Below are 15,523 nucleotides of genomic sequence, written 5' to 3' on the forward strand. Positions count from 1 at the left end.
TCTTTATCTCAACAAAATATCTCTGACCACCTTAATTCCGTTTATATAATGTATCCCTGGATGATGAAGACTTCTCTTTTGTGAGCTGTTACTATGCACATGTACACTAATGTTTTATATCAATAAACATTCCGTCTGTTAAAGAAAAAAAAAATAAAAAATAGGAGTGAGCCTTAAGAGGAAATGGGGTAAACAAATCCTTGAAACCATAAGCACAAATGATGGTCCGTTTGAGTCATCAAGAAGCAGTGAAATGAGAAGGTGCCATTCTGTAGCCCATGTGGATTGACAAAGAGAATCAGTCTTTCTGAAGCACAGAGAGTACCAGAATCAGAATCCTGGGAAATCAGATAGGTGGTACCACATGGGAGACCCCTGCCCAAAAGTCTCAGTTCAAAAGTGAGTGACCAACGGTCTCTGAAAGAGAATGGAAAGTGCAGACACTTTACCCTTGATGGGGTGGAGAGCCAATGCTGGTCCAGACCCAACTACAGGAGATGATTTGTCCCAATGGGAAACTTGTAAGCATTCCACACGAGATGAAAAAAAACTTTGGGGAAGTGGACTTTCTAGCCTTGAGAATTGCAGGAATAAAAGACACAGCGATGTCCACTTTAATATTACCAACTTACAAAACAGTGGGTTTGCCCTCATCTTTAAAATGCAGTTCCGTTTTGATCACCAACCCTCAGGAAGGATGTCTTTGAACTAAAGATAGTTTTGTTGCTCTTGCATAGACTAACATGGGGGCTGGAGGATCTACTACAAAAAAATAAACTTATGGAACACTCTTCCCTAATAGCAGGTATCAATAGGAAGTGTAGATGAATTAAAAAACACCTATTAGATGTGTTTCTCAGCTAAAATATATTGGGATATAAAAATTAACAAATATACATGCACATACAGTGAGAGAAAAAAGTATGTGATGCATAGCTCCTGTCTCCGATTTCGAGGGACTATCCCCGATTTAGAACAAAGTCCATCTGTCCCTCATTTTGGTGTGATCTATATAGTTGTATATAAAACACACTTTTTATCTTTTAAAAAGTGTTTCCCAGTGCTAAACCTTTCATCCAGTTTTGAAATTGTTGCATTTGTAAAATTCAAAAGCTAGTATAAAGAAATGGTATAAAAAAAAAAAAAAAAAAAAAAAAAAAGCACTTGTGAGCTTAACTAATAACTTTTTTTTTTGCGTGGCAGAGGGTATGTCTTATGCCTACATACTTTTGCTAATAGGTGTCCCTCATTCCCATCTCCAAAAGTTGGGCGGTATGTGGATCCCCTGCTGATTTTGTACATTTGCCCACTGACAAAGAAACGATCAGTCTATATTTTAATGGTAGGTTTATGTTAACAGTGAGAGACTGAAGAAAAATATCCAGAAAAATGCATTCCAAAAAAAGTTATATAATAATTTGCATTTTAATGAGTGAAATAAGTATTTGACCCTTCGCAAAACATGACTTTGTACTTGGTGGCAAAACCCTTGTTGGCAATCACAGAGGTCCGACATTTCTTGTAGTTGGCCACCAGGTTTGCTCACATTTCAGGAAGGATTTTGTCTCACTCCTCTTTGCAGATCTTCTCCAAGTCATTAAGATCTTGAGGCTGATGTTTGACAACTCGAACCTTCAACTCCCTCAACATATTTTCTATGGGATTAAGGACTGGAGACTGGCTAGGCCACTCCAGGACCTTAATGTGCTTCTTGTTGAGCCACTCCTTTGTTGCCTTGGCCAAGTGTTTTAGGTCATTCCCATACTGGAATACCCATCCACAACCCATTTTCAATGCCCTGGCTGATGGAAGGAGGTTCTCACCCAAGATTTGAGGGTACATGTACCCAACCGTCAATGGTTTGATATGGTGAACTTGTCTTGTCCCCTTAGCAGAACACCACCCCCAAAGCATAATGATTCCACCTCCATGTTTGATGGTGGGGATGGTGTTCTTGGGGTCATAGGCAGCATTCCTCCTCCTCCAAACATGGCGAGTTGAGTTGATGCCAAAGAGCTTTATTTTGGTCTCATCTGCCCACAACACTTTCACTCAGTTTTCCTCTGAATCATTAACAAGATTCTCCCGTGTAGTTCTGGGCGGATTCCTCACCGTTCTCATGACCATTGAAACTCCACAAGGTGAGATCTTGCATGGAGCCCCAGACCGAGAGAGACTGACAGTTATTTTGCGTCTCTTATATTTGCGAAAAATCGCACCAACTGTTGCCACCCTCTCACCAAGCTGCTTGGCGATAGTCTTGTACGCCATTCCAGCCTTGTGTAGGTGAACAATCTTGTCCTACATCCTTGGACAGCTCTTTGGTATTGACCATGGTGGAGAAATTGGAATCTGATTGATTGCTTCGGTGGACAGGTGTCTTTTATACAAGTAACAAGCTGAGATTAGGAAAACTCCCTTAAAGAGAGTGTTCCTAATGTCAGCTCGTTACCTGTATAGAAGCCACCTGGGAGTCAGAAATCTTGCCGATTGATAGGGCATCAAATACTTATATCACGCATTAAAATGCAAATCAATTTATAACTTTCTTAAAAAGCGCTTTTCTGGATATTTTTCTTATTCTGTCTCTCAATGTTAAAATAAACCTACCATTAAAATTCTAGACTGATCATTTCCTTGTCAGTGGCCAAACGTACAAAATCAGCAGGGATCAAATACTTTCTTCCCTCACTGTATATACAGGTTGAATTGGATGGACCTAAACTAGTAAAAACAGCAGAATGATCTTCTTGCTTCAGAGTGATTCAAACTGCATCAATAAAAGCCATATTACTTGGTAATAATAGCAATAGAGTGCAACTTCTCAGGGATAAGCTCAGTAATGGTTTGCGCAACTCTGTTTTGGAGGACGATGGCTCAGCAGTCACCAAAGCTGTGGGCAAGTCAGATACAGAATTCTATATAGTGAGGGGCATGGGAGTGTGGCTTACAGCCTCTGGTCAATGTCAGCAAACAACCGGGTTATCTGGGTAAAAGTCATGCACAACCACTGCAAAAAGCAAACAAGCAAAGAACCCAGCCCCACACCCAATGGAGCCAATAAAAACTCAGAGAAGATGAGACACTAACAACATGACTCCAGGCTACATACATCAGCAACCTCAGTGGGCATTCTGAAAGCAACATGGTTGAGCAACATCTAGACTCAGAGTAAGAGGCAAAGCATCAAGTGCTCTCATAACCTCACCTGCTACCAACAGACCAGGTCAATGACTGGAAGGTTAAATGGCCAGAGTCACTGTAGGAGGGCAGCAAGACCAGATCAAATTTTCACAAGACTCTCTGCCACACAAAAAGCAGCAGGGAGATGCTTTGTTGACAAGGCAAGGCAGGGAAATAGTGGGGCCTGCGTGCGACACTCCACCTAGCAGAAGACAACTCAACTCCCCAAAGCGCTAACACCTTATGCAGCAAAACCATTGGTAAATGAGTAAGAATGGCACTCCGTGAACAATAAAAATTAAATTTTTTTTGGTCAGTGGGCTCCATCATTACCTATTTTCTCATGGTGCACTGCCTGACCTACTCAGTAAGTCAGTCAGAATTTGGGCAACGTCTGAATGCGGGAGCTGACAGACTCCGCGGCTAAGCTAATCAGAATTGGGACTGGAAGATGACTATCAGAACTCGGAGGTCACTTCCAGGCTAGCCCTGCTCAGTTCAGTGGGGTCCAATTGTGCTACAGTTCAAAGGCTAGGCTAAAGAAGGCCATGCCAGTTGATTGTAAATGGGAGGGAAAACATCCAGCATCAGTGTAGAGAAGATTCTTTATAGAAGTGAACGTTTAGAGAATATTGCTTTAATAATATAGGATAGTCTTTAAAACAGTGGGGCTAAAGTAAAAGCATCAATCCTTCTAGGACAGTAGCAAAAAACTGAGGCATGCTTGTAGTAGGAAGGGGTTATACCCTGGGCTAACCAAGATTTTTTGTCTGCTGGTGTCCAATCATCTTGTAGGTGGTAGTACAAACCAACGGTTTATAACTTTCTGTATCTCTCATTAAATAAAAAAGAAAAGAGAAAGATCCATTCCACAGAATGCATGTAAATATTTGCACAGAATGCATGTAAATATTTGCACAGCACAAAGCAAAATTTCTATACTTACTATAGGGACTGCAGTATAGATACAGATTAAGTGCCTCCAAATGTGTAAACCATGCATATGAAGCTATTCTAATATAGGCTGGGTTTCTATGGTGCAACCACTGATCAGTAAATATGTACCACAAAAATCAGAACAAAATTTACTTAAGAATTAAGTCAACACCATAATGCACCAAGTGCCCACATTATCTGGTGCTCTCTGCAGTAAAAAATGAAATGGTGAAATGAAAATAATCAGCTTGATGGTCTGGGTGATGAGGAATATTAACTTGGCTCCAGTAACACTCAAATACAAGCTTTTTGCTTTAAGTTGGGTTTATGCTTTTTACCGTCTAGTCTCAGTAGTTGACTTCTATTTTCCTGTATGTGTGAACTGATAGTACTAAAACCACATTCATTACTTTAGAGCATGCAAAAGTTAAACTGTCCAGTTTAAGAGCCCAGGGCTCTCTTAATTTTGAGGTACACCAAGAGACTGGAAAGATCCAGTTTCTTAACATCTAAAGATAAACAGCCCTCCTATGACTACTATATGCTTGGAGGGTGAACTTTAACTATACCAAAAGAAAATAAAAGTGTTGCATACTGAAACCTTTCATAACCCAAATTGAATTGGGAAAATGAAACAAAACTTTGTAGAATAAAGTGAGTAGAAGGCATGCAAGATAATACAGCTGGCAGAAATTTCCCTAGTACAAGCCTTGTATACACACATACATAATAGTATTATTTAGCTTGAATATGTCGATTTTCTCCTCCAATCCTAGATGATAAGAAGAGGTACACACTGGCTTTAGTACTTATAGTAAACAATAACTAGGTTTTTGTAATAGTAGGCTAGAGCTGTATATGTGACAGACTTTATTGTAGCACAGGCCACAGATACATTTCTTAATTATGGTTGTTATATGTGACAGCTGAATGGTGTTGAGAAGAAAACCAAAATGTATGTTAAAAGGTGCATCTAGATTTTGATTCCTGTCTCCATCTTCATGAATTATTTAGAGTACCCCATTATTTCTTCAGTCTAAAGTTTACTGTACTTTTTCACACCATCACTTAGTGATCTTACTCTTTGCTCGTCCAATCGCCTGCAGACGGGATTTCCACAAGGAGAACTCCCTTCCTGCGATACGGATCTCTTCTCGGAGGTAGTGAATGCTCTTCAGAAAGATCATGTGCTGTGCAGCCTCCTTCACTTCTGTCTCAGGCAGAACAAAAAGCAACTCAACATCCCTTAAGTCTACAGCGATTTCTTGCATTGTGTCCACTGCTGCTGAACAAGCTTCAAAGTTTGCCCTGATGTAAAAATATAAAAAAGCAAAAATTTTCATTATTATGAATACTCAATTTCACCAAATTACATTTTATCCAGTAATACAAGAGATCGAATTACAAAAGGCCTGCTCACCAAGAATAAAAGGGAGTCCCGCCAGGCTGTGGTCGTAGCTTATCCACAACTTCCTTAGAGTTCTTTACTTCTCTTAACATTTTTGTCACTGAGGCATTCAGCTGCTGCCAGTCATTGTCTGATTTGCGCATAGTGCACAACTTTGGCAGCCAGTCAGCAGTAGCAGGAGATTGCATGTTCAGTTCTGTTGTCTTAGATATACTATCTTCACTTTCACTAGTTTTTACAGGACAGCACTCTAGAAACAATGAGAGCTCCTTCAGTACAACACTGCACTGTGTAATCAGGTGCTGCAGTCGGTCAAGCCATTGTTGCATCCCGTCCTGAGGTGGGAAAGCAATCTTGTAGTCATTAGATGTATCTAAGCATGAATGGATCTCCTGAATGCTGCTCAACAATTTTCTGAAACATGAAAGAAAACAAAGTGAAGAAAGCGTGGAGTGAAAACCTCAAAAGCCAATCTGAGCTGTCAGGTGCTTAGAAAATTTAACATTCAGCTAAATTTTACTAAGTGATGAACATGGCAATAGAGCACAGGGTTCTTTATCTCGGCTATGTCAGGAGAAAAAACTCAAATTAGAATAAACCTTCCTAAAGAGAATGCAGCATGACAGCACAAAGTGTTTATAACAAGTATAAGTCTAGTCGCATATATGCTAAGCTTTAAAAGGATTAGGAGGCCTGGAAGGTACCTAAAAACAATCCATTGTTCAGTAACAGCTGTGAGGGAACTCCTCTGCTTCACAAGGACCTTTAGCAGGTGACCAGAAAAACCCTTGCTTCGCTCAATGTTCCCCAATCCAAGTTCCTGAGCAGGGAAAAAAAAAAACAAAAAACACTGCAAGTTAATTACACAGGTAAGTTAAAGTGGATGCAAAACTTCAACATTAAATATGAACAGAGCATATCCTCCTATAGTTTGTACTTGTCTCAATCCAGAACACTAGTGTCAATTAAGTCTGCCATATGTTTAATGCAGACAACGGCTTGATAAATTTCCATCTACACAACCAAAGGGTGCATGGCAGGGTCCACTAAAGAAAAGGCAGCTTAAAGGAGGGCCTCTAACATTTTATTTTACTGGGTCATTGAACATGGATGTATTCTTCATGGGGGACTGTGAGTGTCTTGTTAAGGCAAAAAATGTCAGGCTCTACCACAGGAAATGCCCATTTCCTAAAGACCGTTTCTCTGGGTCAGGTTTCTATATAGGACAGGTTGAATTTGAGAGACTACATACCATATTACCCAAGGGTGCTGCTCCACTGCTATAAAAAAAAGTGTACACCACCAATAAGCAAGCAATGGTCTCCTTCAATTTGGGAGAAAACTCTGTAGTAGGCATCCTCCTGTGCCACACAAAATACAAAATTATTCTCCTCAGCTATCAGGCACAGAGTCTGGCGAAAGAGCAAAACTGAACAATTTGAGGGAGGGTCAAAGGAGCATGGCTTTGGCACCTGCTTTCTATGGTCTCAACAGCAAGGCCAAAAATTCTGCCCATGAAATGTGACACTGTGGCAGAAAGTTCCTATCAAGAAATATAAGAGGAAGCTGGTAAGCTAGAGTGCCAGCCAAATGCCCAGGAAAAAAAAAAAGTACTAGGTCCCTGAACAGACAACCACCCACAAAGGGAGCTAAAAAGCTGAGCCCAAGCTAGCACATCCCATCTGACCCCTTCATTCTGGGCTAGTGATCTGCTGTGCCTTTGAAATTGCTCCCATAGAGTTTTCACACTGGAAGGGTGGACAGCAGTTCCCAATGCACTCCATAGGGATAACCTAGACAAGGGAACCCTGGGATGGCATTAACCCTTTACTCCCAATTTTAGTAGTAGTATAAAATGGCGAATTAACCCAATCCTGGCTTCACCCACCACAATAGGTGTACCCCCCCCCCCCCCCCCGCATTAGTCTTCAGGGACAGGGATATGCACCAGGCAGAACTACATGCCAAGGGGAGAGCCCACAGTAGGATCGAGTGCAAAGCAACATTACAGCTTAACCCCGCATGTTTCACCAGAAGGGGCCTAGGTATGGTCCCCACAGAGCTCTGCAGATCCACTGATCCGGAAGCTACAAGAAAAGACACAATGGCTATGATGCAGCCTATTGATAGAAGAATCATCTTGTAATATCATCCAGAGGAGGAGAGACAGAAAGCCTCTACATTAAGCATTTCTCAGACAGATGATGTCCATCACTGTTGCTAGCTGGCAGTTGTAGGTTCTTTTTTTTTTATTCCAATCACTTGAGGTTAGCTGCATATATAACCCATTCATAATGATAAGAGAGCCTGTGTCCTGAACTGTACGACTAAAGAAATTTGTTTCACAAAACCAAGAGCTAAATATATTACCTTTGCAGGAGACACAAGTGCAGTTTCCAATCTAGAGATACGTGCCAGAGATCTGTAAAAATATTTCTGACATCCATCCCAAGTTACAGTGATCTCTGCTAGTAACCTAAGTAAAAGTACACAAACAGAACATCAGTCCGATATCTTTGTGTGATAAATGACTAAAAAGTCCACCCTGCGCTAAGCAACAAAAAATAGTGATACAATATTTAAATAATACTGCCGCTGCTGCTCATCACCAAGTGAAAATAATACGTGCACCCAAAACACAGCGCTGATTGTACACTGTTTCAGCCCTGTGTTTTGGTTGCACCTACGATATCTTTGTGTGTTTTGGAAGCCAATTTATCATGCAAACAAAAATCCAACACTGGGAAACACAACAGTGTATATAGAGATGGTGGTGCGTTATGCTTCTGTGTTATATGTAAATAATACAATGCTGATTCATATTGTGCATAAACAATAAATTACAAAAAATATATATTCAAAATGCGATAAACAATCCGTGATTGAAAACAGTGATAATCTATGATAAAGTCTGTGATTGTCAACAATTCATGCAGTGCTTTGCAATCTGAACACATGTTGACAATGTGATTAAAACTTCTTAAAACTAGTAAAGTGCTTTTTGATTGATCCTTCCACCTACTGAAAAAGCACCTCTGTGTGCAGTGCACGCTCACCTGCAGTACAAAGTGTTTTTGTGCAATGATCAAATATCTCCACCTGCAATCATGCAAGCTTACCTCAGTAGACCGGCGGGATAGTATATATAAATAAAAGACGTTACATAGTGCATTATCCGTTAAAACTTTAATATTCGTAAAACATACAGAGAGATTCACTCACATTTACGATGTGCAAAAAGGCGATGTCAGATGTACTAAACAATATGTGTGGTCTTACTGGTATCTCTTTGGAAACCGCAGTGAAATAGTCCCGCTCCCTAACTCCACGGCTCTGATCGCAGTGGGACAGCTGAGTCTGAAGTCACTGGCTCCTCCCACATGTTACATCACACAACACGTGACTTCATCAGTGCAACTGCCAGTGACATCAGAGTCAGCTGTCCCACGGTGATCAGAGCTGGGGAGCCGTGGAGTAAGTGAACGGGACTATTTCATGGCAGACTCCAATAGGATACCAATAAGACCATATAGATTGTATATTTAGTACATCTGACATCGCCTGTTTGCACATCTTAAAGCGGAGTTCCACCCTAAAATTAAACTTACCTCCATCTTCATGCCCGGGGTCACCTGAAAAACAAATGGATAATCGCAATTTTTTTTTTTTTCTACTTACCTGGTTTAGAAGAAAATATACTCACCTTACTTCCTCTTCCTCCCCTCGGCGGCCACGGCGATTCGTCACTTCCTGGCTTGCAATGATTCCTGGGAGCTGAACGTCATCACTCCCAGGAATCAATGGGCCGGCACCGGCCCCAACGTCAGTTCCGGTTCAGGCGCCGTCATACCTTGCTAAAGAGCTTCTGGGCATGCCCAGAAGCTGTGCAGGGATGACGCTGAGGCACCGGAAGTGACGGCGGGGCCGGCGCAGTGAATCGTGGGACCGAAGACGACGCAGAAGAGGATCGCGCTGGCTTCAACCTGCCCACACCTGAGATGGCAGCGCTGGACAATACATTTTCAAGGTAAGTATTTCTTCTAAAAGGTAAGTGCAACCCGGGACAGATCAGAGGCTATAGCCATTGTGTAATGTACTAGCCCTGACTGTCCCGGGGGTATTTTTATTAAAAAAAATATTCCCAGGGTGGAACTCCGCTTTAAATGTGAGTGAATCTCTATGTTTTACAGATATTAAAAGTTTTAAAAGGATAATGCACTATGGAACATCTTTTATATATATATATATATATATATATATATATATATATACACATACACATATACACACACACACACACACACACACACACACACACACACACACACACACACACACACACACACACTATCCAACCGGCCCACGGAGATAAGAAGCTTGCAGAATTGCAGGTGGAGATATTTGATCATTGCACAAACACTTTGTAGTGCCGGTGAGCGTGCACTGCACACAGAGATGTTTTTTCAGTAGCTGGAAGGATCAATCACCAAGCACTTTACTAGTTGTTTTAAGAAGTTTTAATTACAAAGTCAACATATGTTTATTCAGATTGCAAAGCACTGCATGAATTGTTAAACAATCACGGAATTTATCATAGATTATCACTGTTTTCAATCACGGTTTATCACATTTTTAATATATATTTTTTGTAATTTATTGTTTATGCACAATATGAATCAGCATTGTATATTTACATATAACACAAGAATAGCACACCACCATCTCTATATACATTCTGATTATTTCAAGTTTATGAGTAGTTAATCATGGTAGGAACAGCAATTCAATCTATATATTCGGGATTTTTCACGCATTACATATAGCATTGCACTTGTTCTATACAACAGCACATCAGGAAATATTTGAGCAAATCAGGAAATATTTGAGCAAACCTATACGAGCAATGACCTTTGGATATAAACACAAAAGCAAAAAAATTGCAGCTATTTAGAGCATTTACTCCATTGCATTGCAGCAACGTGCACAGTAATGCAAGTTGCATGTGTTGGTGCTCTGCAGGACCTTTCAAAAAGGAACATGCCTACATTGCATTGCAGAGCACTGCAATGTATGATAATGTACTACAATGCATCGCAGAGCACTAGATTATCAAAAATGCACTAAGTATCATTTTGGATCTGTTGCAGTGTGTTTGTAAGCCCTTTTAAATCAGTGTTCTGAGTAGATCAACCTGGTGTGAATAAGGGGGGGGGGGGGGGGGGGGGGGCGTGGCCGGCGCGTAATGTGAAAGGATGTCTTCCGCTGCCATCCTGACCAAATCTGACTATCTTCACCATCCTACTTGCTACTTACCTGAAACACCTCGGGGCAGACTGCGGACCCCCCATACTTACCCATCAGGTGCCTATTGCGGATCCTGTGATGACCAGACAGCGACCAAGCACCCGCCAGGGGACGGAGAAGGGAATCCAAGATGGCGGCGCCGCGGCCTGGTCGGCTAAAAAGAGACAGAAGGAGGCAGCCCAGTGGCTCTTTTCTAAGCCCCCAGGTAGGGAGACAATACAGCAGCCCCCCGCTTATGACGGTAGTGGGGAGGACGTGCAGATGGGGTGTGTGGATGGGGAAGATGCCCCACCGCTGCTTGCGGAGGAGACTCTGGCCTACACAGTCACCTCAGCCATGCTCCCTGTGTGGCCTGCAGCGGACCCCACTAACTCTGGTTCCGAGCCCACCCTGCGGGAGATCTTTTCTGCGGTGACCACGGGCAATGCTAACATACCCGTGCTGGTGGGGGAGGTGAAGGGGATGAAGCCGGAGCTCTCCCTCGTCCACCAGGACATGCAAAAATTGAGGGATCGCACCACTGCACTGGAGGGCAGAGTTAGCTCCATGGAGGATGACTGGCAGCCATTGCTGCGGGATGTGAAACATATTCAATCAGTGTCCTCGGCTAATGCTGCTAAACTGGAGGATTTGGAAAACCGCATCAGCAGGAACAATGTCAGAGCTGTGGGAATCCCTGAAAAGTCTGAAGGGAAAAAGCCTGTCTCATTTATTGAAACTTGGCTGACTGACACGTTTGGCAGGGACTCTTTCTCCTCAATGTTTGCAGTGGAACGTGCACCCGCCAGACCTCCTCCACCTGGGGCACCCCCTAGACCATTCCTCTTCAAACCCCTTAACTATAAGGACTGGGATGCAATTCTTAATAAAGCCAGATCTACGCCTGACCTCTTCGTCGGTAATGCATGGGTTTCTCTCTATGCGGATTTTTCCGCGGAGGTGCAATGCCGCTGTGCGAAGTTTATGGACATTAAGAAGAGGCTGCGCAATCTGGATGTTTAGTACTTTATGCTTTATCCTGCAAAATTGAAGGTGATAGCCAATGGTTCTACTCAGTTCTTTGAGAATCCGTCCACGGGTCTGCAGTGGTTGGATAGGGAGGGACGCAATCTGACAAGGAATGCTGGTCCCTAGCTGCCCGGATTTCTTATCCTGATCTGGTGAAATGCTGATTAGGAGCAAGTATGGAACTTTTACTCGAGAACCACCTCATCGCCTGGTGTTTTTTACCCCCCCCCCCCTTGGGAATAGAATGTGTGACCTTCCACTCAGCAGAGCGTGACCACATTCTTCTCCAACTTCCTTTTTTGCTCATTGGATGCAGTTATTGCACTGCTCCTCACTATTTTGCTGTCCTGCGAGGACGCTTTTGCCATGTGAAGCAGAATGTCCTGCTTTGCTGGACCCCGTTGGTCCCCTTCTTTTGGTTTCTATGGTTTTTCTGCTCTGTTTTACATGCGAGACTTGCTTCGGGCGAGATGCTCCACACTCTACTGACCTGCACGGCCTATCCGGACCTGAACTTTTCCAGCCACTTCTGCCAGATGGAACTGCCTACTGCTGCTGATTCATGGCATGTACTGTTTGGCCCACCTAGGTGGGCAGTGATATGGTATGTGGGTCTTACTGGGGGGGGGGGGGGGAGTCCTGCGGGGTTTCCCCTCGGCCAGACACCTGAACGTAATCCCTTTAAAAGTGCAACATGTCTTTAGCTTCTAATCTTAAGGTACTAACTTGGAATGTGCGTGGAATGGCGGATGGTGTCAAAAGACGGGCAATTTTCAGTTACTTTAATAGATTGCGGCCCGACATATGTCTTCAGGAGACTCACTTGCTTTGCTCCACTACACATCTATTGAGGTCTAGAGCCTATCCAGTGCAGTATCATTCGGTTTGCTCCTCTTACCTCCTCTGGCATTGTCCAATTGGATCCGAACCAGAGAACTGTGTAGCTGATTCGTCTAGTGGATCAGGCAAAGCTTGATTGCTCTGAGCTCCAGAATATTGATCGGTAAGGAAGACTCCTCCGTTGACCAGGTCTCCTGGGCACAGAGCTTCCACAACACTCCACCCCAGCCCTATAGGCTGGCATCCGTGGTGACCACTGTCCAAAACAGTGGTAGGAAGGACTTTCCCTGACAAATGCTGACGACTGGATCCACCAGGATAGAGCAGATCTCGTGAGGTTTGCTCAAGCGTATCATTTTGTCTAAAGACTGTGGATCCCTGTTCCATTTGGCAAGAATCTCTTTTTGCAGAGGTCTCGAGGGAGACTGAGCAAACGGAACCACCTCGAAGGCGGATACCATCAGACCCAGGGCTCTCATGCAAGTCCGTAGTGAGGACAGATCGGTTAACAGCAGCAACCAGATCGCTCCCTGCAACTTCTGACATTTTTCCAGGGGAAGAAAGACCTTCGACAAGGCGGAATCAGCCCCAGATAACCCAACCTCACTGAAGGCGTCAGAGCAGATTTTTAGAAATTGATAGTCCACCCGAATTCCTGAAGGGTCTGAACTGTAATTGGCAGGTCGCCCAACAGAGCCGAGTGAGAGTCTGCTCTAAATAAGAAATCATCCAGATATCCCAGGATCGCAATACAGGCATCAAGGCCAATACGGGGGCCAGTATTTTGGTAAAGACTCTGGGAGCGGAGGAGAGACCAAAGGGTAACGCCACAAATTGAAAATGCTTCTCTGCCCCCGCAAAGCGGAGAAATCACTGGTGTCCCCCGTAAATAGGGATGTGTAGATACACATCCTTGATATCGACGGAGGTCAGAAAATCCCCCTGATTCAAAGACGCTACCACCGAGCGAATGGATTCCATTTGAAACTTCTGCACCCACACAAAGCGGTTCAGAGCCTTGAGGTCCAGGAATGGACGCACCCTGCCCTCTTTCCCGGGCACCGTGAACAGGGTTAAATAGAAACTTTGAAAGCGTTCCTGCGGAGGAACAGGCACAATCACTCCTTGAGCAAGGAGATCCTGCACTGTGTCTCCGAAATCCTTCAAACAATCTGGAGACAGGCGAAGATTTGAATGAAAAAAAACCTATCCGCCGGCCAGGACTGAAATTCGATCTTGTACCCGGAATTAATCAGTTTGTGAACCCATTTGTCCGGAATGAAGAAAGTCCAGGGTTCCTGAAAGAAGCGCAGACGTCCCCCCCCCACCCCAGAAATGGTTGAGGGCGCCCCTTCATGCTGAAGAGGACTTGTCTGCAGAACCGGACTGGCTGGTCTTCCCTGACCATGACTTTTTAGCCCCTCCAGAAGCCCTCAACAGCTACCCTTTTTCTTGTGCCCCTGAGGCACGAAAAAACCATCTATGAGCGGTGAAAGAAGGCCCCTGCTTACTACGGGGTGCCTTACCTGTGGAAGCTTGAGGAAGAAGAGTACTCTTCCCACCAGTTAGACCTTTGATCAACTCATCCAGCGAGTCGCCAAATAAACGCTCTCCCATGAAAGGGAGATCTGTTAAGGCCTTCTTGGAAGCCTGGTCTGCTGACCAGCGTTTCAGCCACACCATGCGTCTTATTGCAATCCCCACAGCCGACACTCGAGGGGAGCTGCATCCAAGGACGCATCACACAGGAACACCAGGGCTTGGGCCATCTGGTCCATAAGTTCCATCAGCTGCGGGGAAACTAAGCCAGCATTTAGGTTCCCGTTAAAAACCTGAACCCATTCTGTAACCATCTGATACCAAAACAGACACAAAAATCGGTTTCAGGAGTGAACCCACCAACACATGAAGATGGCGGGAAAGGGATTCCACCCGTCTGTCCACCGGGTCCGTAAACACCAGAGAATCTTCCACAGGCACTATAGTAGATAAGTTCAACCTGGATACAGGATGATCCACCTTAGGCTGTACCAACGGTTCAAAACAGTCTCAGCAAAGGGATAACTGCGTTTAAATCGCTTAGGCACTACTCACACGTGCTTGATGCGCCGCTATTGTTCATTAACAATATCATGAAAATTCTCGGGACAAGGGAAAACCTTGCACGATCTTTGGGTTTTGCAGGAGCCAAAAGGACACCCGTGTCCATACCAGTGTGGGCTCATCTGCCATTTTTAAAGTTTCCCTTACTGAAACAATCAGGACTTCCACCAAAGCGTGTTCCCGCGCTGCAGCTGAAGAGAACAGGTCACCATCCGATTGAGAGGACAGCAATCCTTCAAGGAGGGCGGTGTCCGTGGCGACCATATCAGCCTCTGAATCAGAGGACCCCACCGATGACTGTGATGGCAGCGGCCGTTTCCGGCTATTAACCTTTTTCATCACAAAATCGACGTTCTTCAACAAAATCGGCTTTCTAGTGCTGCTGAAATCGCGGCCAGCGACTGCGATCCGGAAGTCGCACTAAGGGGGTCTGAGGGTGAAACCACTGCCTGGGACTCCATAATTAGTTCAAAAGAAAAACAGGTGTACTGTCTCTTTAAGAGCGCTGAGTGCAGTCCCCACCGTCTATCACCGTGGTATGCAGAGTCCCCTTTTTATATATGCAGATACTGCGCAGAGATATGCCCACAGAGACCCCAGTACTTTACCACCTCTCTGAGAAACCTCCAGAGCCAATCTGTGCAGCAGGAAAGTGAAAGTCGCAGGATATGACATCAGCCTGGATATAATGTGAAAAGGTCACGCTGCCTGTGTAGCTCTATAAGGCTACACAAAAATGGC

General features: G+C 44.0%; 1 protein-coding gene across 2 annotated transcripts in view; it reads right to left on the reverse strand.

Annotated features, from left to right (window-relative positions):
* Window positions 1-15,523, reverse strand: part of MDN1 (midasin AAA ATPase 1) — a 902,759-nt gene that overhangs the window by 103,331 nt on the left and 783,905 nt on the right. For both annotated transcript variants that reach the window (XM_082250237.1, XM_082250236.1), the window contains exons 77-80: window positions 7,898-8,003; window positions 6,232-6,347; window positions 5,540-5,941; window positions 5,201-5,427 (exon numbers count right to left, since the gene is read on the reverse strand). In XM_082250237.1, the coding sequence (XP_082106363.1) occupies window positions 5,201-5,427; window positions 5,540-5,941; window positions 6,232-6,347; window positions 7,898-8,003 (851 nt within the window). The remainder of the gene's footprint in view (window positions 1-5,200; window positions 5,428-5,539; window positions 5,942-6,231; window positions 6,348-7,897; window positions 8,004-15,523) is intronic.

Source organism: Pelophylax lessonae (assembly GCF_965119305.1).
Source record: "Pelophylax lessonae genome assembly, chromosome: 3".
Classification (NCBI taxonomy): domain Eukaryota; kingdom Metazoa; phylum Chordata; class Amphibia; order Anura; family Ranidae; genus Pelophylax; species Pelophylax lessonae.